The 25304-nt window shown below is 41.6% G+C and overlaps 1 protein-coding gene across 1 annotated transcript in view; it reads left to right on the plus strand.

The window, feature by feature from the left end:
- Positions 1 to 25304, plus strand: part of hephl1b (hephaestin-like 1b) — a gene marked incomplete at its 5' end in the record, with an annotated part of 48432 nt that overhangs the window by 19783 nt on the left and 3345 nt on the right. Inside the window, 8 exons of the mRNA XM_080749299.1 lie at positions 3359 to 3564; positions 4791 to 4935; positions 6634 to 6846; positions 7802 to 8018; positions 8661 to 8800; positions 10032 to 10154; positions 10744 to 10847; positions 25033 to 25267. Of these exons, the coding sequence (XP_080605425.1) occupies positions 3359 to 3564; positions 4791 to 4935; positions 6634 to 6846; positions 7802 to 8018; positions 8661 to 8800; positions 10032 to 10154; positions 10744 to 10847; positions 25033 to 25267 (1383 nt within the window). The remainder of the gene's footprint in view (positions 1 to 3358; positions 3565 to 4790; positions 4936 to 6633; positions 6847 to 7801; positions 8019 to 8660; positions 8801 to 10031; positions 10155 to 10743; positions 10848 to 25032; positions 25268 to 25304) is intronic.

The raw sequence follows: 25304 nt of genomic DNA on the forward strand, positions 1-25304 counted from the left end.
GGTCCAGTTGTGCTAGCTGTATAATACTAGTACTGTCCAACGTTCGCTAACGAGGCGAGACAACATTATTGAGAATGAGCACAAAGGAGTTCCAACGCGCCTGCTCAAGCCAAATTCAGGCTGGCCCGGTGAATCTCAGGAGCAGGACTGGTATGTGTAGAAGGAAGGCACTGGAGCAAACTCTGACAATTAAAGCCTTTTAATTCACAGGGTGCAGGCGTGTTTGCCTGCACCCTGTGAATTAAAAGGCTTTAATTGTCAGAGTTTGCTCCAGTGCCTTCCCCTTATACACAATATTGAGAATGAGGTCAGTAAGAGACGCCATGAGACAAAGGACATGCAATGTCCACACAGAATGGGAAGAGATTTCTTATATTTATACTGGTAAGACACTTTATGACAAAGAACAGCTGACAGTGAGTGCAGAAAAGTAAAAGAAGGAACTGAAATCTCAACCAGCACTATCTTTAGTCATGTGCAGTCCTTAGTATTTTAAAAGTCTCATAAATTATGTTTGATACTTGTTCTAATTAGCAGCATACAGTATAATAACATGTAAAAGCGGTGGGGGTTTCCAGTGCCTGGTGATGGTACTGTAGATCCGGATAAGTAGATTGCCCAACAAGGTTGCCCACTCCTGGATTAGACCCTGTTTGTATACAGTACAGTAGATTATATCTTTAAATACTGTAGGTGGATGACAGTGAGAGATTGTATAGTGTTTGCACTGCATACCGGTATGTAGACTACAGCATGCATGAAATACAAACCCACAGTAAATACATGAAATAGAATTGTGCCTATTGAACTAAGTTGAACTTGAACTCTAAACTAAACCGTAGGTATATGTAATGCTATGAAAGTGCATTAGTACATAAAACATAATCTGTCATTTAATTACAAAGAAAATCAAATAGAATAATTATTCAGTATTAGAATGATTAATCAACGTATTGTACACAGATGTAAGTAAGTAAAGGCATAAGAATAATCCTGATAAATCCTTGATCTCCAACCCTACAAGTAAATCTGTATCCAAACCACTGAAATATAATGCGATTACTGTATGCTAACAATGTACAGAGTAAGTTAATCTATCCATTTGTAACTCTATGATCGGTAAATGGTGCATTTTATATTTAGCTGCATTTATCCAAGGCGCTTTACAGAGATTGTGCATTACATTCACCCATTCACACACACATTAATACACCGATGGCGCAGGAAACCATGCAAGGCACCAACCAGCTCACCGGGAGGGGCAGCAATGGACAAGTAAACCCTTCAGAGAAAGTGTTTGAAAGTGTCCCAAAATAACAATATGCTGTAGTAACACTCCATAATCATATTTAGTGGAAACCACTGACCACAGCCTAGGGTCCACATACAATCACCATCAGACCTCCTGCTTATAAATCTGCTCACCTCTGATTAAAGTTCAGAGACATTAAAGTAGACGTGAGACTGCATTCCTTTAAATCCTGCCATGCCCTTTACCATTGTCTAATCACTGGTTACGTACAGTACATGACCTTTCTATTTCCATTGTTACACATATCTTGTATCACAACTCTGCGAGGTCTAATATTTTCTCATCATGATAGAATAATTCTCATCAAGATATCACCCCAATGGAAAGAAACCACAACTGTCGAAGCTACCGTACCAAAAAATAGTTTTGGATTGAAAAGGTAGAACTGGTAGAACTTGATCTCCTCCTCACCTCAGCTAACCTCTGACAAGCCAGCAATCTCTACAATAAGCATATGACACGCAGCCACTCACCTCTGCACCGCTCTTAAATGGCCCTTTGGCTCATGTAATGTGCGATGGAAGTACTAAATGTACAGATGAGATAAGACCCAAATATTGAAATCCTAAATACGTAATAGACTTTCACCATGCCATATTTAATGCCTGTCTTAACCTCCTGGAAGTCTTAAGGTTTTCTTCAGAATATGTAACCTGGCATGCCCCATTTTGGGCATGTCATTGAAGGCCAAGTATATAAATAAATACGTAATGAGAAACATTTCTGAAAACGTGTTGTGAGCTTGTACATTAGCTTTCAAAACAATGGCTTATGTTTCGTTGTGGCTCAGTGGTTAATGCAGACATACTATCATTGTAAAATGTGTAGCACATTGGCATACTGTAGACAATAAGGAGTTTATTAAGTATTTTTTGTAAAAGAAAAAAAAATGTTTTGATTGATTTGTGTTGGTTGAAATATTTAATACATTCTCTGTAGTTTTGCTATATTTAGTTTTTATAGCCGCATTTGGGCATTGCTTCTGAGATATTTCCACTCATTTGAATGATCCGCTGCCTTGTACATGGTACATGAAGAGATAGGCCTACATTTAACTTAGTATTTAACCACATTTTCTGGGTTTATATTTTAATTAAAAAATGCTCAAAACTAAATAAAATGCCTTATGATCCATATGAGTGTGGTGTTGCCAGGCAATACCACCAGGAAAAGTAGTGTTGCTATGTAGGGTTGGAGGCGGTAACCGCCGTACCGCGGTATACCGAGGTCTACCGCGGTGTCATTGTGCTTACCGCGGTAAAAAGACAAAAAAAAGGTCTATTTTGTATTGGAAAACAAGCGAGTTTTAAAACGGGGGAGAAGCGAGGACCGCATGCGCTCCATGCCGCTCTGCTCTGGGCCGTGTACCACACGTTGGAAGCCACATACGTCACTCACACACAGACCTGCACAGTGCACACAGTGCACGCAGGGCAGTAGAGTACGGAGCACAACTCTATGACGGAGCAGCATAAACTTTCTCTGTAATCCACTCGACACAAGGATGTTAATACATACCTTGTGTTGTGGCATATCTTTTTTTATTCATACGGATTACTGGCGGAGCGCGGGCCGCGTGGACTAAAACCGAAAATGAAACTATTTTACTTTCTCCACCGCATCGCACGTTGTGCTCCGTCCAGCGGCGCGTCGGCGATTTTATAACCTTTTCTGTCAAGTCTTGTAACTAAAACCTGTATATAGCAGCACTCAATCACTGCGATTTGAGAGTTGAGACGTGACGTGAGTTTACAGAATCACTGTACACGATCTGACTACCCTTCCTCTTCTGGTTTGTTCACACAGCTGTTTGTGTCTGAAAAGCCCAAGTAGCTAGCCTACGTTACTATGGTAACCCGATCTAAAAGATCTAAAAGCTCAGAACGCATCGTGGATGCGATGTGTTGTGAGCTTGTAGATCTGCTCCTTTGAAAGCCAGACCCGCTGTGCTGTACGGAGAAGTATAACGCTTCAAATATTGTACTTGTTTAGTCTTGTGACACTGACATATGTACTGATTATCGTGCTCTGTGCCTAATACTACAGGGAATGATGAGCCTGGGTCTGCAGTGGCTCCTGGGACCAATTTCACCTACATCTGGAAGGTTCTGGATGGTCCCTCTCCCTCAGATCCCAACTGTATCCCTTACCTGTACTTCTCTGGCACCGACGCTGTACATGACACCAGCTCTGGTTTAATGGGACCTTTACTGGTGTGCAGGAGAGGAGCTCTCAGGGAGGACGGTACCCAGGTGTGCTATCAGCTTTTACTGCAAGCTCACTTGACCAGTTCAATACTATGGCTGTCTTATATACCTTTTTCAAGCTTAGAATATACTGCACATTTTCCAAGCGAATTATCCGAATGAATGAATTTCAGTGAAGAGTGCACCCGCACACTGCCACTTGCAGGTTCCAAATATCGATTTATTAAAAGCGACGTTTTGGTCGTTAGACCTTCCTCAAGCTAAATTCAATTGTGGCTGACAAACACTAAATACATTTCTCCTGGAACAAACAACCAATCAGAAACAGTCAATGTGATCACTCATTTCAGACAGCTGTGTTGACATGTTCATGTGACTTTAAAGTACACAGTCTCTTCTGAGGTCCTCTAAGTATCATTGAAAATAACAAATTACAATAATACAAAGGAAAATAAAGAAAAGTCATCCAAATAATACACGGAAATCAACAATTATACAAAAAACGAATTCAAATAATGTCATAATGTCCTACTGTCAATGTCAGAGTGGAAAACAAACATAATAAAGCAAAACAAGAAATACAAGAAATACAAAATGCATAGGGACCAGCTAAGAAGTGACTAAATTGATAAACTGAGACTCTCTTTAGAAGTTATATTTATAGCATTACATTCAATAACAGTTCATCATTTAGCCCTCTAGGATGAAGAGTCTGTAATGTATGTAGGCCTATCCAGTATGCTTCTCGTTGTTAAAGTAGAAGATTATGGTTACCACCTCTCCTTGGTAGTCTGACTTGCTCTATGCCAATAAAACGGAAAGTAGAGATGTCATGTTTACAGTCATTAAACTGAATATAGCAACTGGATAATCACGGTCATTTCTCCTGTTAGAGCTCTTATGTTCGCTCATTCTCTGTTTTAACTGTCTAGTAGTTTTGCCAAAATATGACAGACCACATGAACATCTGATCATATACCGGTACACCACATGGGTTGAAGCACAAGTAATTACATTATTAATCTTAAACTTCTTGCCGGTATGAGGGTGATCTCTCTGAATTGTAGATATAGTTTTCTCCAAGCGAATTATCCGAAATAATCTATCAATAGTAATTCATAGATCAAAATAAAGGCTCTTCCTGGTGAGATTGTTATCTCTGTTAAAACAACAACTATTCCTCAGAGATAACCGACAAGATTGTAAAGTGAAATTATTTCTAATGGAAAGTTAATTATAATATTTTTTGTAATTGCCTTGTACTTTAACAGAAAGGCGTGGACAAGGAGATGTTCCTGCTGTTTACTGTCGTGGACGAGAACGAGAGCTGGTACTTGGATGAAAACATTTTAAAGTACGGCAGTAAACAGACAGACACAGAAGATGAAGATTTTCAGGAAAGCAACAAGATGCATGGTAGTTTACCTTTGTGTTTGTGTGTGTAATGCCTTATTTACACAAAAACAACAGACCTACCTACCGTAGATCGGATACTCCCTTTTTTCCCCCCGATTATATATTACATATTTTTCCAATCTGTTGTTTGTCTCATGGGTACATCCACACAAACACACATCCAGGAAATGTGTATTAATGCGAAATACTCAACTGTAATTGTTGTATTGTTTATTCGTCATGCCAACGGTATGTACCTTGTAAATCAGGCTTTAGGGATGGGCGGATTGATATGGAAATGTCAGTACTTTGGATAGAAATACTTAACTGTAATTGTTGTATTGTTTATTCGTCATGCCAACAGTATGTACCTTGTGAATCAAGCTTTAGGGATGGGCGGATTGATACGGATATGTCAGTACTTTGGATACAGAGATTTCCTTTCATAATCGATCTCTGTATTAATATTATTTTATTATGAAATTGAATTTGTATTTAATGCTTTCAAAGTGGGAGGCATTTTTTATGTAATTCATATACACAAAATTCATTGAAAGTACTTGACAAAACTAACATCAATCACACAACAAGATGGTGGTAATGCTGGTATGACGGAGAGAAAACAAAAAATAAATTGGTGTTATTTCACTCGACCGAATTAGTACCAGAATTAGGGAACTTGCCATGTCTGTCAAAAGTCAATGATATTGTGTCAATACCACAAACTTGCTGAAATCTGCCACATAAAACAGCTTGATGAGTAAACTTTTCAGAAAGGGATGAGTTTTCTGACAGAAGCCTTGCACAAATGCAGGATTTATCCATGTTTAAGTGATTTTAATCCTATGAAGTCTGTAAATGATGTTTTAAACCCTTAAAAATGATACTGTATCTGACTATTTGGAATCTGAGATTGTTACCGTCAAAACGGTATGGTGAAGATTTTTACGTATGTTTTCCCACATACGTAAAAATCTTCACCATACCGTTTTGACGGTAACAATCTCAGATTCCTAATACCTTCCGGATTATTATTATTGCCCAATTCTTTTCACTTGATGCAGTGTTAAGAATAACTCCTGAAAGGGCCCAAAGGGGTAATTGCACTATTGAACATTAATGAACATTGTTGAGCAATTGAACATGTATAAACCGAAACCATAGACAGTTATTTATAGTAATACTAATGCAGGGGATTTCACTTTAATTCACAAGGTTTTCCATTTTCATTGACTGTAAACGTGAGGCTTTTAGATCTATCAGCATTGGTATTGGGATACTAGCCCAATCGGATCAAGAAGAAAGTTTGTGGTATTGCCCATCCCTAGTGTGTGTGTCTCTGTGTTTTTGCATGACATTGTGTATTTGGAGAGCTTATTGCGTTGGAAAAAAAACATACAAAAATATGTGGCTATAACAAGCCTTTGTTTGCTACAGAGCATAACATATGCAAAATCCAATTGGAAATCTGACATAGTGGAGTGGAACAGTAATTCATTTATTATTATTTGTTTGCTCTCAGTTAAATTAACAAAAGTCACACAATTACTGTGTGACTTTTGGATTAGCCTCCAAACAGTTGCCATCGTCACTAGAAATCGTATTTCTCCCCAGAGTAAGTTAACTGGTGTTGGTTTTCAATTGGCCAGGTTATATTTGTACTGTATTGTATCGTTGTCGTAATTTGTATTTCTTTTTTCTTCTTTACTAATATTTCAGCGGTGAATGGCCTTGTGTATGGGAACCTTCTTGGCCTGGATTTATGTTTGGGGGACACAGTTGTGTGGTACAACTTTGGTCTGGGCACAGAGGTGGACATCCATGGCATTTACTTTCAGGGCAACACCTTCCAGAGGCATGGCACCACCCGGGACACACTCAACCTGTTCCCTCACACCACCGCTACCATGCTCATGAAGCCAACCACTCCTGGTCAGTCTGGACTTTTACCATACTCCTCAAATTATGTTTGATTCTTGTACATATACTGTACACCAGGGTTCCCCAATAGGCGGCCCGCGGGCCATTTGCGGCCCGCGGGGGGCTACTGTCTGATTCCCACACCAACCCCAGTAATAATGGTGGTATAAGAGCAGCAACAACACTAGTATATCGTCGTTGTCGGCTGGAAACCTCGTATCTCCAAATTTGTAGGTTCTTTCGCAAATCATACAAGGCCGTCGCACAAAAGAAGTAAAACAGCAGATCTACAGTAGATCGGCTGTTTACACTAGTTTAAATAATTTTTAAAATGATAAAAGCAAAACGAATGGTTTTGGACATACAAGATTTTCACCCGACAACTGTCGCAGTCGCTGGAGTAGCGGGAACGCCGCCGTCGCCCCCTGCAATGTTGTGGCCCTCGGCTTGGTACCCTAGACATAATTCGGCCCGTGGGGAAAACTAATTGGGGAACCCTGCTGTACACATAGTTACCATGCTGTTTGCAACTGATTTACCTATAGGGATGGGTTTCAATTGTGAGAAGAGTAGGGGAACACATGTCTTAATTTTGACATAGATTTAGATTTCTGTTGTACCACAAGGCTGGAAGAGTATTGTTACCAAGAGAAATAGTTTTCCTCACTCCTCAGTCCTCATTCTCTCCACTAATACAATTTTCATAAAACACTGGTTTGCAAAACTGTTTAATTTCAAGAACCCCCATAATGTTGGGGAGTGTACAGATGGCGCCATGGCGGGTCCATTTTGGTTCCGTTTACACATTCAGAGTTACAGAACCGCCACACACAAGGAACCCTGCTGGATCCCTGGACCCCACTTTGAGAACAGCAGACCTAAAAGATTCGATCAGAGATTCAAATCGATCCACATCAGAACCCCAACCCCAATCTAACCTCTGTGGATGCTCTCTTCTCACACACAGGCAGGTTTATAGTGAACTGCAGATTAACAGACCACTTCTCTGGTGGGATGTTTCAATCGTACTCGGTTCAGGACTGTCCCGGACACAACTTCACCCATACACCATTCACACCTAGAAAGGTCGTCCAGTACTTCATCAGTGCTGAGGAGATAGAGTGGGACTACTCGCCTGACAGAGCCTGGGAACAGGAGAAGAATCATGGAACACTAAAGGACAGGTGTGTGTGTGTGTGTGTGTGTGTGTGTGTGTGTGTGTGTGTGTGTGTGTGTGTGTGTGTGTGTGTGTGTGTGTGTATGTGTGTGTGTGTGTGTGTGTGTGTGTGTGTGTGTGTGTGTGCGCGCGCGCGTGCGTGCGTGCGTGCGTGCGTGCGTGCGTGTGTTTGTGTGTGTGTGTACATGTGTGTGTCCATGTGTGCGGGTACATGCGTGTGCATTTTTGTGACGTGTTATTTATGCGTATACATGCATGCGTACAGTACAGTATATGTAATGTATATGTGCGGTGCATAAATAGATAGATACTTTTATTATCCCAAGGAGGGAATGTGTATATGTACTGTATGTGCATGTGTATATATGTACAGTATGCTTGCATGTGTGACGTACAGTATATGTATGTATATGTGTGTGTGACGTGCATGCATGTGTGTATGACGCGAGCGAGCGCGAGCGTGTGTGTGTGTGTGTGTGTGTGTGTGTGTGTGTGTGTGTGTGTGTGTGTGTGTGTGTGTGTGTGGCTTCCCACCCTGCAAGGATTACATCTCTAATTGCATGTTGATGTGCTCGGGTTTGGTAAATTGCTATTTATGTTTTAGTAGTATTACTGTTTGTGAGAGGTGACAGATTGTCGTGTGTCCCAGTCCAGGGAACATGTTCCTGGAGCGAGGGGAGAACAGAATTGGCTCCCGCTATAAAAAGGCGGTGTACAGGGCGTACACGGATGACACCTTCACAACGCAGAAGGAACGACAGCCACAAGAGATGCACTTGGGCATTCTAGGTATTGTGGTGGAATTCAGATCAATCAATAATCATGAGAAAATGAGGAGACAAGACAATTATATTAGATGGTGGTGGTCAAGTTTATGTAACATGATATCATGGACAGAAGTACAGTTATCACTCTGGGCAGTGGTAAAGTAGTTCTGCCAAGAAGAATGGTCAGACACTAGAGTTATACTGTGTGGCTTCAAGGCCTCTGGAACGAGCTGTACCATAACAAGATAGGTTTTACCAAAACAATAGCTACTCAGTCCTAGTGCGACATCTAGACTACTACAAGCTATCCTGTATCAATGATGTATCATAAGAGCTAGATATTAATATAATCAATGAACACATGTTCTACTCTATAACGTCACACATAATCAATCATGATAATCTATAATCTACTACAGTATCCTAAAGCCTTATTCATATTTAGTCGCCCGATGAATAGCAGCCCTACAAGCAGACCTACAAGCTCCGCATGGGACGTGTTGTAGGCCTGCTATTTTCATCACCGTGCAATGGAGGATACATGTTACTTTAGCTGTTCCTACCTCTCTTACAGAAGTGAAATATAGAAATGTACCGAATATCCCTTTAGAACTGTCTTAATTTTTTTGTACTAGTCTAATTGGGTACATTTTTACTCTTATCAAAGTTAAAATTACACTGAGGATTTATATGTAGTTATCTTCTTTATAGACTACGGTATATATTCTGCACTACACAAGATTAACTTAAAGATTAAGTTAATAATCATTACATTGTCAGTGTTGCTGTTGCTGCTGTATTCTTGGGCTTGTCTGCAGACATTGTCTGCTTTTAGGTTTCCACCACTTCCTTTTAACAAAACATAATAAACATAGCACACCTTCCTTTGTATGTTTAGACTAGGCTGGAAATGAAGCCACATCTAATGGTTTAGAAGAGAAAAAGATTACAGTTTAAGATGATCTGATGAGAGAATATTATTATTACATTATATTATTATTAAGATTCTCCATAATATGTGTGATGCTACCAGATTTCAAAATCGATTAAGATTTCAAAACTCCTTATGTGTGAGTCCAGCTTTACTCGGTGGAACTAGGAAATGGTGCCACATTAGTCCAGTATGCTCTGAAGAACAATAATAAGGTGCCATTAGGTTCCATTAGATGCACTCTCTGAGTTGAATTAAGACAGGATCATTTGTGTTTCTGGTTCCTTCCATGTATGCTTGTGTTTTCTTTTTACTGCCACAGGTCCAATAATCAGAGCTGAAGTAGGGGAACAGATTCTGATCATGTTCAAAAACAATGCCAGCCGCCCCTACTCCATTTCCGGGCATGGAATAAAGGCCCCACATGTTGCTCCAGTCCAACCCGGTGAGAATAGACACTGAAAATGCCAAATGTTTATGGTGTTTCTTATGCGTGGCTATGGAGGGACAGCAGTTTAACCACGGCCCTCACGGATGAAATGTCATTTTCATGTGCACAATGGATCAGTTGGACCAACCACCTCATTACTGAGTAATGTCACATATCCACAGTGGTGGAAAAAGTACTCAAAGGAGTAGTTCACCCCCAAAATGACTTTTTTTTCTCCTATCGATTACTCACCCTATGGAGACTTAATATTATTTAATTGTTAACATTTTGTTGTTTTTGTCACATTCCAAAACCAATAATTTGATTATAATTAATTTACCCCCATTGATTCGGGATATCAATGGGCCTACAAAGAGTCTCCTCAAATTATTGTGTGACAAAAACAAAAGTCATTTTGGGGGTGAACTACTCCTTTAAGTAAAAGTATCAATACCGCACCAAGTGTAAAAAGTACTCATTATGCAGAATGTCCCATTTCACTAGTTCTCAAAACTAACTCAACCGAAGTCATATAATCATTCTGTGTGTTTGTTTGTTTGTGTGTGCATGTGTGCATGTGTGTAAATGTTTGTTGTCCTGTCAGGCTACATGACAGAGATTAGATGGGACATTCCTGAAAGCTCTGGCCCAGGGGTCTCAGATCCTAACTGCATCTCCTTCGCCTACTTCTCCTCTACACACTTCAAGGTACGCAGTGCTTGTCTCATATACTGTTTATGATGATTTATGATCATCTTTATCTGCTCTGCTCTGTGATCAAAGAACTGGAAGTGATTCCATTCAATCTCATGGCATGGCGGGGGGAAAGAAAACAAACTTTTTAGCATGTAAACCGACTGAAATCAAAGTGGATTCTTTCTGCCAAAATATTAACAAATTGAATCATCTCGGGAGAGTCGATCAGTGTGTTCAGATTTCAGTACCCAGCATTGGCCCGGGTTATTGCATGGGTGAAATACCCCCCACTCTTTCTCCCTCTCTACCTTGCACCGTTCCCCAAACATACAACTTGTCCGTCATGTGTGGTCCCTGAGTATTTTTTGGGGGGGATTAATTGATATCCCCATTAGCTTACTGTACCGTTACAGCAGCTACTCTTCCTGGGGTCTCTGTAGGCCGGTGCCTGAATGTTAGCGCTATAGTAGACATACCGGTACTGTAGGAAGAAAGTGTAGGTACTTCTGTCACAAACGTTCAGTGTGCACAAGACATTTGCTGCTAAATGGTCCAGCAGTTTGCAAGATTAGCTCTGGACACAGTGACAGACACACACACGACACAGACCTATCTTCTTAGAAACGACTCGATTCCTGCAGACACATGAGAGCATTCACTAAGACTGGGTATATGTACGGGTAAGCCAATTACATTTACAGACAGTTCAGCTGGAGAGATTTAAATGCTTTTGACGGATTTTCTAGTGTTTTAATGTTAAACACCATCTAACTTGACCAGTTAGGAGCTGCTTTTACCCATAGATATGTTGGCCCCTTTACAGTAAGAGTGCAAGTATATGTTGTTAGAAATAACATGGAAAGCTGATTAGGCTTATAAGGTATAATATAGCTGTATTAACAGTGAACATTCCTGCAATTCAAACACTCATCTATAATGGAATATTATGAGCTTGCCAGTGAAGACACAAACAGGATTCATGATTTAAAAAAAGTTGTCTTTCAGTTGTCTTTCATACAAGTAACTAAGCATTCTTTTGTTTTTGTTCCCCGCACACTTTAGCAGTAAACATTCTAAACAATTGTATTATAAAGACATTTTTAAAGGGAAGACAAAAGGGCATGTGCAAAAAGGAAATGATTCCTAGTGGCCCATGTCTTCACAAGCACAATCACACACTTTAAAACAATATGTTCACCAATTTTCCGATCCGAAACATTATCAAACTTCATGGGCTATGTTTCAGATTAAACACGCGGGCCAGCGTCCAATAACAAACAGGCTTCAGATACAGAACATATAATAAAATAGTGGCTGAAAAGGCCATTCTCAAACTGGGTTCATTGTGTTTTAGCCCACGAGCCCTGGAAAGCTGATGGACTACCACATGTTTATAGTTTTCCAAAGTATTTTTCTACAGGCATCTGAGTTTCAATTGGGGTCCGTTTTCTTACTCATATAACATTGAATGACAGACAAATACATTCTGTGGGGAACAACAACAAAAAAAAGCAGATCTACAAGCTCACAACTCCTCACACTGCGAGGCGTTGTCAGCCTGCTGTCGGCTATCTTCGACAAAGAGATTTGGCGCAGAGGGAATAAAGAGCAGTACAAGTTTTGAGGGTCAACTGTCTGAAAAGTTAACGTTATGAAGCTATCTATGAAAAAGTTTTATCTGCAACACAATTCTGTCTCTCAGCTAAGGGGTCTTTTGGCCTGAAAAGACCCCTGTTGTAGATCTCTTTTCCATGCATATTGTTCATCAGACTGAAACCCCTTTCACACTAAGCTGTGCTGCAAGGGAAGTTCTGCATGCATTGTGTGAGCGGCTTTAGTCTTTCAGGCTCACTTGTGTGGATCCTGAAGGAAATCTCTCATACCACTAACTGCTTGCTCTTCACAAAGATTGAACCGCCTGCACAGTTGATGAATACCATGTGGTCATATCTATAATTGTTCGCATTAAAGCATCAAGAATACCCCTGAGGCCAGCGGCCATGCTCTGTTTTCACCTGAATGAGAGCGTAATTGAACGTGCTTGTTTTATTATATAATAAAGATGACCAGCACCTCTCTGTGCATCTATGCATCCCATTTTTTCATTCCTGGTATTAAAGGGGAAGACCACCCATTTTCAATATTGAACTATGTCATTAATATACCTTAGAGGAGTTGTGTGGAAATAAAAACAAAGTTCCCTCTCTTCTGTGTTGCCTGGAACTGGAGGATTTTGGGGTTTGTATTGCAAATTACAACTTGATGACATCACACATTGTACTTTACAATACAAACCCCAAAATCAATCCTTCAGTTCTCGGCAACACAGAAGAGGGGGAACTTTTTTTTATTATTTCCACACAACTCCTCTAAGGTATATTAATGACATAGTTCAATATTCAAAATGGGTGGTCTTCCCCTTTAAGTAAGATTTTCTAGCGGGTGACCATGACTATTAAATGGATGGAGCCTGCGACCATAGGTTCAGTCAGCATATACCCGAGGGGTCCATGCGGTTGCATTCAGTTCTGTTACAACGCTACTACGCCAGTCTTGCGTCACAGGTGACGTGGCAGTCAGCTGATCATTGCCAACCTACTTAAAGCCTGCTCAGTGTCTCTTCCTCCTGCCTTGCTGATTGGCAGCTGGCACTTGCTTGCCAAGTTGTGTGAGGCTGTTTGCTGTGCCTAGCTGGCTGGGTGTTACTGGTTGTTCTGCTGCTTATTGTTGCTTAAATCATGTTCTTGGCTGCTAAGCTAAGAAGCTGTGACTTGGCCAGGTTGTATGGAAAAAATGTTGGGATTGTTTGATTCTGGTAATCGCTGCTGAATTCTTATTATTGCTTCAAGGTTCATGTTGTCTTTGCTAATGTTGCTGGTGCCCAGTTGCCCATTCTGCAGTGCTGCAGTCTAATGTGGCAGTCGTTTGTTGCTAAAGCTAATTTAAATGTGCTGTGGGCTTTGCTAACGTTGCTAAAGTTAAGCTCAGGAACAGTGGTTGATTGTGGTTGTTATTCTTGACAGGTTCAAGTCTCATTATAATGAGGATCTCATTCCCTCTGGGCTTTGGGAACTTAACCACATCATTGCTTAGCTGTTCCAGCAGAAAAAGAGGGGGAACGTGTGTATATTGTGGGTTGTTGTTTATTTCTCACCTCAGTTGTTCCATATATTTTATTGAACTGTTTAGCGTTAGCAAGTCAGGCCATTTGCTAAAGTTAGCTCAGAAACCATAGAATTCATCAGGATCAGTGGCTTGTTTGCTTGTCGTCTCCGCAGCCATGAGCAATCGCTCATCCCATTCAGTCAGTGTCAGCCAGGAGCTCTCTGCTGCTGATGTAGAGAGTGTCAGCTTATAACTTGTGTAATGTTTAACGTGGGTTGTTAGCATCCAGCTAGCGTGAGTTCGCCTCCTAGTAACGTCATGCTGCTAGACATGTTGCGCACCCCTCTGCGCATACTGAGCTCTATGGGTAACGTAGTTCGCTATCTTTCAAGCTCTGCGTTGTTGTTTTTCAGTCTATGGTGTGTTAAGGTGTCTTCACGAAATGGCCTACTTCCAACAGCTCTAAACTGCCATCCTGTTGTAGTATGCTATGCTGGCATTAGTCGGCAAACTTGGCATTAAATAAAGCCCGGCGACAAACATTGATTGCATTCTACGGCGGCCGTCGACATGTGTTGCCATGTCTGCTCATTATAAGCGACTCGGTATTGTATTCCTGTGAGGTCTCTAGCTGCGGGTTTCTTTGTTGGGCGTGGTTCTGGAGGGTATTTGGCTTGCTTCAACATTTGTTTTATTTATATTTATTAGGAAATAGCTTATGTTATAGAGCTCAAGTGGCGAATCTTTGGGCTTGTTTTCATAGACTGGTCACTTGTTTCACTCACAGGATCTGGCAACGGGTCTACGGGAGATATTCGTTTTGCAGCTTGTTTTAAATGATTTCGTCTCTGTGGGCTGCTTATGTCTCACCTTGGGTTTACATGTTAATGTATTGTGAAGCCCAAATGCAGTCAGGCACTGTCTGGCTGTCAGATCAGCGCTTATGTCCATGAGTGGCCGATGTTCTCAAGTTGCTAATAGACAGTGCTACGTCGTAGCTTCAGCTAAAGTGTCCTGTGGCTTCATAGATAGGGTGACCATATTTTCAGCCACTCAAACCGGGACGCAAAACACTGTTGCCTAAAACTGGGACCCTAAAAGCAATGCGCACGTTACCGCGCACGCGCGTGCCCATTCTCTAACGTTCTTGCACGCGCACACACGCACCGCAGGGTTGCAAGCAAACAGGCAGTGAGTGATTGACAAACAGGCTCGGTGTTGAATTCAGACACGCAATGAATTTGTTCCTTTTTTCTGATTGGTTAGGTGAGCGTGTTTTCATGAAAAGAACATGATAAATGTCTATGCAACCACTGAAAACAGCTACTATTATTTTAATTCTGGCGAAAACCGGGACAATTTTGTAGTGAATGTTGAAAACCGGGACATATTAGTATTTTAGAGATATTTGTCGGGACACCGGGACACGTAGCTTGAAAACGGGACTGTCCCGGGTAAAACGGGACGTCTGGTCACCCTATTCATAGATCATAGTAGTGCGTCTGCCGGTTACTGTAGAAGCTCCCGTGAAATGATTTTCTAAAGCACATTAATCACTTCCCATTGAGAAGTCTTATTAAGGATGTCTGTCTGTGTGGGCTTCTGGGATAAAGGAACGCGGCAAGCTCATAGTGGTTTATGTGCGATCATTGTTTGCTTCCGCAATCACAAGCTGTCTGACCTATGACGTCATCAGTTGAACTTGCTGGTGCTTTCTGGGAAACGTAGTCTATGCTCTAAATGCACTGGAGTATTGTGCATGCATTCGGTAGCTGTGGCTTTTCATGATTTCCAGGGGTGGAAAAGTGCTCACATTTTGTTCTTAAGTGGAAGTATCGGTGCTGCACTGTGGATGTACTCCGTTGCAAGGAGACGTCCAGGATTCAAAATGTACTTGAGTAAAGTACGGAAGTATTGGCATGAAAGTGTACTTGGGGTACCAAAAGGAAAAGTCTAAATGCTTGAAAATTGCGACGCGTTGTGAGCCAAGGTATAAAATAGGGCTAAAGTGGGTTAATGTGTGTTTTGTATTATTGTAATTTACACCTGCAAAGTAACTACAGTTTTCAAATAAATGTAGTGGAGTAAAAGTACAATATTTGAATCCAAGTTGTAGTGGAGTAGAAGTTGAGGTATCGGAAATTAGAAATACTCAGGTGGGGTACAGATGCCTCGGGAGTGTGCTTGGGTACAGTACTTGAGTGGATGTGCTTAGTTACTTACACCACTGATGATTTCCCTATTCCAAATGGTTGGGGCACTTGGTGGGGGAGCTAATGCTAGCAGTCAGGTTGTTGGTTCATGCCAAGCTAGCTTCCATTTATTTCGGTGCTTGATGTGATAGCTTCTCCGGTGTTGGCTAGTAGCCTTCATGTTTGTCTTCGGATAATCAAGTTAATAATCCTCTCAATTGAGCTGGTATCAAACTCTGCCCTGCGCTCAGTTCAGGTAGCCTACTTGGGTGAATTAATTCTATATTCACAAATGGATAAATAACGAATTACTAAAATAAATAATTCACAAGTAATTTTAAATAGATAATGGATACACTTAAATGGATATTAAAAAAATACATTTAAGTACATTTATATATTATGGCCTATATATATATATTTATATATATTATAAAAAATAAAAAATAAAATAAATAAAAAAGGAAAATGCGTCGTCATCACCCAGTAGGTTAAGATGCAATGTGCATCAGGTATGCCAATACTGCTTAATGTTTTTAAGTGGTAGGTTATGATACCATGGTGCATCAGGTACACCATGGTGTATGAGGTTAAATGTTGGGTTTAAGATGCCAATGGCGCATCAGGTATGCCAATGGGCATAAGGTTAAATGGTATTTAAGATGCCAATGGTGCATAAGGTTAAATGTTAAGATGCCATGGTGCAGCAGGCATGCTAATGTGCATAAGCTTAAATGTTAAGATGCAATCGCGCATCAGTTATGCCATGGTGCATACGATTTTCATGGTAGGTTTAGCATAGCATGGGTAATTCACTAAGTAGAATATTCCCTCTATATCAGAATTCTCACCGGGTAAGTGTTTTTGCCGACTGCTCATTTAGATATCCTGCTCAGGCAGGTCTCCCAACATCGTCATCAGAACGGGTTCGCTTGGTTGCCATCATAGATGTTCTGCTCGGGCAGGTCTCTCAACATCGACTGAGAACGGGTTCGCTGGTTGCATCATTTAGTGCTAATCATGGATATCACTCCGTCTTGGTCAGGAGTTGTCAGGATGAGTATGTTCAGTTACTGTTATGCTTACCATGAAAAGCCGGTTGACAATGGATGTCATGTACCGGTATGTGCAACAAGCCATACAGAAGTAAACTCCATTGCATGTTACTTACGGAGAGGTGCTCCATTAATAGTCAAGATATAAAAGTCTGTCATGCTGGCTGGAGATGTCGCTGTCTAAATGGGTCGGCTGTCAGATCATCGAATGGATGATTATGCGTAGAGTGTTTTAGGAAAGGTGTTATCTGGTGGTGATAGGATGATAGTTATATTTATTTTCATTAATCACTGTTCAGTAAAAGCATGGTTAGTACTCGTTGGTTCCAATCTTAGATCTATTCACTCTAATCAATCTTAATGTATTCTTTTGTCCAAACCGTCAGCGGAACTGATATGTTAAATATTATCTCAACTTATCAGAATTTAATGAGTTCAAGTGTTGTAATTTAGCTTGAGCGGTTCAAGCAGTATTACTAAATATATGGTGGTAGCTGGGGGAAATCGTGTGCATCAGAGTTACGTTCACTTAAGTCCTAATGCTCCTCTATACTGGCATTAGAGGGATGGCTGTTGGTGTGGGCAACTAAAGTTATGCCTTAGCGATCCCAGATGGTTGTCGCTGTGTTGGGGGAGAAGTTGGGATCGGCGTAGTATTAGAGGGGAGCTTCACCCCACATTGAAGGCTCATAAGCTTGCATTCGTCACTGTGTCTCCTAAGCAGGGGCGCTGGAAGTGGGGTGCTGAGGGAGCTGCAGCTCCCCTGGTGGTGGGGAGAAAAAAAAAATTTTTTTTTTTTAAATAAGCCTATATATACACACACACAGAGCTATATTAAAACAATAATGTATTTGACTTTGGGGAATAAAATATGTTGAAAAAAGGTATTTGATTATCACATGGTGACCTAATCACATGGTCACCTTGCCACTTCCGGTCAGAAGGGAAGTCAAATTTAAATCCCGCTTTGATGGCACACCAAAGTCTATTTATTTGAGAACTAGAAACTGTCTATAGGCTCATTGTTGCAAACTAACACCGTTGTATATGGGGAATAAAAAACAGTAGAAAACTGTTACAAAAATAATACCCGATTTTGTAGCGTGTGCGTGAGTGACTGTGTGTGCATGTGTTACATGCCCCAGTCTAGGGGTATAAGGATATGCAACATTAGTAAGGCAAAGGGTAGGTGTAAGAAGTATTTTTATTTATAACTTCCTTTTGGTGAGCATTCAAGGAACAGTTTACAAATAATGAATGGAAACACAAAAGGAACAACTTTAACAATAAATCAAATGAATAACTACCCTGCAAAGAAAAGAAACAATCAAAATGTACTAATCCTAAACTTATATATTAACCACTAAATAACTAAACTAGACCAAATCAAAATTACAGGAGATTACTAAACTAACATAACTACACTATTCTAAACTATCAAAACATGAGCGATTACAAGAAGCAGGCAGTGGTAGCTACGTGTTAGCTGAATGCCACAACCTAGTTGTGGGTTTAAACAAAGTCAAGTTCAAGTTCCCAATGTTCTCCAAACTCACAAAGGTAAGAATGCTATAAGCTAAGCAGTAAGCAGGTTCTACAACGCTAACATGGCAGAGGGAAACTACTACAGAGAGTAGCTCCCAAAGCTGCAGCAGCATGTGAGTGACATTATGCAGGTGGACAGCATGTTTCCCCATGGGCAGGGAGAAACAGACTGACGAGGAGCTCTGGGCTGGCAAGGCTTTTGTAGGGAGGCCCCGCAGGTGATTGGACCAGGTGGAATCAGGGTGTAGCTCTCCATCAAGCTCAGCTCACTCAGGTCTCCTTCAAGTTCAGGTCTCGTCTCCTCCCACTCCAACACAAGGCCAAGACCTAAACTGACACTAGTATGAGTATATGTGGACTCCAACCAATATTGGGAACAATAGGAACGTAATACTAAGGATAACTAGAAAATAGTAATATAGAAAAATAGTAAATTACATAGGGATGTAACACCCCCACCCTCAAAATCAAACATCTCCCCTGATGTTTGTATAATTTAAAGGATTTTAAATGTACTGAGTTTAAGAGGATTTACATTGAAGTATGAATTTATAAAAGCTTCTTTCAGACCTTTTTAAGTAACCACCTGTTCACAAAATTCGAAAGAGTGAGCCTCAACTACACTCTAGTGAGGGGTTAGGGCTAGGGTTTAAGACTCCCCCTGCACTGATTTGTGTTACCAAAATCCAAAATCTGAGTTAAATCGCTTGACAGAAGCTAATCCAACTAACCGTCAACCAAAGGCTGCCCCGAAAATCTTCATCTTAACTTGTCACCTTAGCAGATTCAACATTTCACAACCGGAGAGTTACTAACATTTAGCACCCACCGTTAGTTGGGTCAAAACGGAACATTTGCGGGTTCAAGAATTCAAGGCCGGTATATATTCAAGAACTTTGTCCATGGACAGAACCTAATCTCTATAACCTAAGAGAAGTAGCCTCGACTACTCTCTAGTGAGGGAACACCTTATTGAGATGCCCCTGCACCTAGTAGTGATACGGTAGTTCTACATAACAGTAGTCAATATCATTACAAAACACAAGACCCCTGAGTAATGCATATTACTACATAACCCCAAGTAGCAACCACCTAACACCGGGTTGGACATACTAAGAGCACCAAAGTCCAACATAATCGAGTAGTGAAGAAATCACCACATACAGAGTAATGTTACCACTACATATACTGTAGCACCCAAGTAATGATAACACCACATACCAAGTAGTGATAGTGCTAGTACGTGATACCTAACCCATAGATCGTTAACCAGAATACTGAAATTACTAAACTGAATAGCACTATCACCATGTACAAAACCAAGTAGATATCACTTCATTAACAAATTCACAAGTAGTGATATCTACCACAAAAACCTGCATCGCCATTTTGTGACTGATCCACCCACTGATGGGCCAATTAATTACTTTTAACCAGAATAAGAAACCACTTCAGTCTCGCGAAACTGTGGCACTAAACCAATAAACTTGGAAATGTCAAATGGTAACGTACCTTGATTTAAGCTGGGAGTGGGGTTGGTTAGGAGTGGTTGGCACCGGAGCGGGTGAGGGAGAGACGGGAACAGAATCTTTCTGTGCCATTTCCAACTCGAGCTGGCGAAGTCTGAGCTTTTCCTCTAGCTCAATTTTTCGCATTTCCAACTGAAAAGCTCGGTCGTTTGCCCTGTCCCGTTCTCTCTCCTCTCTGTCTAGCCGTGCTATACGCACTTTCACCCTGGTTTTAACTGAGACCTTGGATCCGTCTGAATCCGCGGAGTCCGATTCTAGGCCCAGTGCGTTGGGGTCGGGAGCCAATTTCAATGGTGTCTTTTTGGGCTTTGCCTCTGGCTCAGCCACTGCTCCTTTTTCGGACCCCTCAACACCTGCCACCTCATCACCCCCCGGACCAGACTCACCTTGGAGCGGCCTCGGCACAACTTCAGGCACGGCTAGTTCTGGTGGCACCACCAACACCCCTTGATCAACCAACTTAGTAAATAAAAAATCTTTAATTTTTTTCTTACTAAGCGCCTCGTTAACAACGAATCTGAAGTGGTCTACCATCAGTAACAAGTCATCTTTGCGACAATCGTCGAATTTGCCAATGGTGGGGTCTTTAACGAACTCCTCCAAGTCAAAGTGCACCATTTTTGCCGATTAAGCCCACAATTGTTTTAGAACCCGCTAATAAAATAAAAAAAACTTGATTCACTTACCAATTGCCTCAGTTGACGAGCCCCCGTTAATGTTACATGCCCCAGTCTAGGGGTATAAGGATATGCAACATTAGTAAGGCAAAGGGTAGGTGTAAGAAGTATTTTTATTTATAACTTCCTTTTGGTGAGCATTCAAGGAACAGTTTACAAATAATGAATGGAAACACAAAAGGAACAACTTTAACAATAAATCAAATGAATAACTACCCTGCAAAGAAAAGAAACAATCAAAATGTACTAATCCTAAACTTATATATTAACCACTAAATAACTAAACTAGACCAAATCAAAATTACAGGAGATTACTAAACTAACATAACTACACTATTCTAAACTATCAAAACATGAGCGATTACAAGAAGCAGGCAGTGGTAGCTACGTGTTAGCTGAATGCCACAACCTAGTTGTGGGTTTAAACAAAGTCAAGTTCAAGTTCCCAATGTTCTCCAAACTCACAAAGGTAAGAATGCTATAAGCTAAGCAGTAAGCAGGTTCTACAACGCTAACATGGCAGAGGGAAACTACTACAGAGAGTAGCTCCCAAAGCTGCAGCAGCATGTGAGTGACATTATGCAGGTGGACAGCATGTTTCCCCATGGGCAGGGAGAAACAGACTGACGAGGAGCTCTGGGCTGGCAAGGCTTTTGTAGGGAGGCCCCGCAGGTGATTGGACCAGGTGGAATCAGGGTGTAGCTCTCCATCAAGCTCAGCTCACTCAGGTCTCCTCCAAGTTCAGGTCTCGTCTCCTCCCACTCCAACACAAGGCCAAGACCTAAACTGACACTAGTATGAGTATATGTGGACTCCAACCAATATTGGGAACAATAGGAACGTAATACTAAGGATAACTAGAAAATAGTAATATAGAAAAATAGTAAATTACATAGGGATGTAACACATGCGTGCTGTGTGTTGCACTGTGTGCTAAAATAACTAGTAACTATATAGCTCCTTGTTACACCGTTGTGCGGGGAATAAGCACCCGAAACCGTAATAAAAATAACCCAAAACCGGATAAAAAAACGTGAATTTTTCGGCGTGCGGCCTTTGGCATGAACTCCTCCAGGCTCAGCTCCCCTTGGGATTTGGGAGTTCCAGCGCCCCTGCTCCTAAGAGCAGTGGGACGTCACTGTGTCTCTTAGGAGCAGTGCCTGGCTTACATAGATTTCCACATAATGTTGGTATATCCTAGCAGGATCCAGAAACTGTGTCTTCTAAGGAGCAGGGGGATATCTGCTAGGATGACACACGGCTTGTTGCGCCAGCTCACATAGATTTTTCCACATTATGTTAGTATGTCTTATCAGGATCCAGGATGCTAGTTGCATTCGTCTCTGTGTCTCCATTAGGAGCAGTGGGATATCTGCTAAGACGTGCATGGCTGGTTGCGCCAGTTCACATAGATTTTCCACATAATGTTAGTATGTCTTAGCTGGATCCAGGATGCTAGCGGCATTCGTCACTGCACCTCCAAGGAGGAGCAGTGGGATATCCGTGGAGATGTCACACGGCTGGTTGCACCATCTCACATAGTTCTCCCACATAATGTTAGTATATCCTAGCAGGATCTAGAAATGCTAGCTGCATTTCGGCACTGTGTCTCCATGCGGAGCAGTGGGATATCAGCTAGGGTGCCAAACGGCGTGGTGTGCCTGGCTCACATAGATTTTACACATAATGTTAGTATATCCTAGCAGGATCCAGGAATGCTAGCTGCACTTCGTCACTGTGTCTCCGTCAAGGAGCAGTGGGACATCTGCTAGGATGAATCGGTAGAGTAATTTCCCGTAGGGCGTTCTTGGTTCTGCGTGTTGGGGGTGTTTATATATATTTATATCTCCCTGCTCCTAATGGTTATTGATGTTCTTCTGTGCTGCGCTGAGCAGGGAGAGCAGAGCCTGACGCCAAAATAAATGTGACATATACACACTTGCATTACTCATTCATAATAATAATAAACATTGTTTCAATCCTAATCGTGGGTTATCTGACTGAAATGGATGGAGCCTGCGACCATAGGTTCAGTCAGCATATACCCGAGGGGTCCATGCGGTTGCATTCAGTTCTGTTACAACGCTACTACGCCAGTCTTGCGTCACAGGTGACGTGGCAGTCAGCTGATCATTGCCAACCTACTTAAAGCCTGCTCAGTGTCTCTTCCTCCTGCCTTGCTGATTGGCAGCTGGCACTTGCTTGCCCCCACCGCCTCCCCAGCACCACCAGTAGGCTCTGCTGTTAATTCTGTTCCCCATGGGGGGTGTTTATATATATTTATATCTCCCTGCTCCTAATGGTTATTGATGTTCTTCTGTGCTGCGCTGAGCAGGGAGAGCAGAGCCTGACGCCAAAATAAATGTGACATATACACACTTGCATTACTCATTCATAATAATAATAAACATTGTTTCAATCCTAATCGTGGGTTATCTGACTGAACCTACATTATATGACATGGGATGAATGGACGTTGCGGCGATGCATTCTGTCTATGTGCATATGTACCGTAGGATGCCATACTGTGTGTGTGTGTGTGTGTGTGTGTGTGTGTGTGTGTGTGTGTGTGTGTGTGTGTGTGTGTGTGTGTGTGTGTGTGTGTGTGTGTTTACACTTCAAAGCAAAACCAAAAACAATGACCTAGTTCAATATGTACAAAGCATTTGGCTTTACAGACCCAAACACAACTTACTGTAGGCCTAATTGCCAACATTCTAATTTGGTCTGTAGTACAGTATATTGGCAGAATCCACATACGCTTTCCTTATCCACATCCGCACAATGAACATCTGCACAATCGACACCTGCACAATCCACATGCCTTTCCGTTTGTTTATTGTCATAGACAACAGGATTTCCAGAAATTAAACTGTTAAAGGACGACCCATTTTTCTTGATATAATTGGGTTCTCACTAATGCTCATGATAAAATGGTACCATTTTTGTCTACTCAGTCTGTGACTCAGAGGAGGGCTGTGGACAGTTCAGAAACCCGCCTACCAATGACAACAACCATGGGAATCCAATAGACAGCTAGCCTCGCGTAGCCAGGCTTTACTCATCTGCAAAGAGAAAAGCCTGGTGACAATATAAGGCAGAAAGCGTTCAACTTCCGCCGTGTGAGCTTCCCCGGAAGTGAGCTTCCCCGGTTTTCCTCTAACGTAACTTCCGTTAAACGCAGCACTTCCGCTAGAAATCTTGGAACCAACCGGAAGGCATATTGTCCACAGGGTGATAGACAGCAGGATTTCTGATCCTGGAAAGTTAGCATGCTATAATAAAAGCCATTGTTCTTGCAGTAATACAAATCCAAATGCCAGAAAAAATATTAAATCTTAAAAAAATTAAAACCTGTCTTAACGATGATGTCACTGGTAGGCGGATATCTGAAGTGTCCACAGCTTTCCTTTGAAACACAGACCGAGTAGAAGCAAGAGCATTAGCTAGGACCTATTATATGAAGAACATTTGATAGTCTTCCTTTAAAGACGCGGTGCCATAGTTTTGTACTTTTTCTGTTTTGGTATGTGTCTATTAAGTTAACATTATTCTAATAGGCCACCTGGTGGGGTTATAATGTGCAGATTTGTCTTCCTTGTGTATTTGTGTTTACTTCCTGAAAGCTGAAAGACCTGGCCTCAAAAGGCCCGGTCGAAAAAACACAGATTAAATTACATCATATAATCATCCCCCTCCCCTTTTACTATCCACCCAACACTGTGGGTGTGGCTAACTTCAGCTGGGTCAAACTTCTAATACATTCTTCAATCAATCAAACAATTGATCTCCATATATGGGTACCAGGGGTCTCCATATATGGGTAACTGGTCCGATATACATCACTGGCCAGATGGCCAAGACATGGCGCGACCTCACTTGTCGCCCTGGTATTTAATTCAGTCTGACCAGAAGCATGGATAAAACACATCCCCACCGCCGATAAGAATGAATGACCAGAGCTGTGTATTTCTCCCCATCCCCCTGCTAATCAAACCTTGCGTAAAAAGCAAAATGGTTTATATGATGTGATGTGATTATTACCAATGAAAGATTGACCACGGTAAATCACAGACACTATTTTCCTCGTTCAGGACATGTACAGCGGCCTGGTGGGACCGCTGGTGGTGTGCAGGCGGGGGACGCTAAGCGTAGGCGAGGGCGCCGACAGAGAGAGGGGAGACGTGAAGATGGATTTTGCCCTGCTCTTCTTGGTCTTTGATGAGAACCAATCCTGGTACATTGACGACAACATCAGAACGTACATCGGCAAAGACCCCGAAGCCTTCGTTCCGGACCCGGACTTTGAGGAGAGCAACATGATGCATGGTCAGAAAGCAATCAAATTCTCGCATTTCTTGCAATA

The sequence above is a fragment of the Nannobrachium achirus genome, assembly GCF_963921795.1.
Source record: "Nannobrachium achirus genome assembly, chromosome: 19".
Lineage (NCBI taxonomy): Eukaryota > Metazoa > Chordata > Actinopteri > Myctophiformes > Myctophidae > Nannobrachium > Nannobrachium achirus.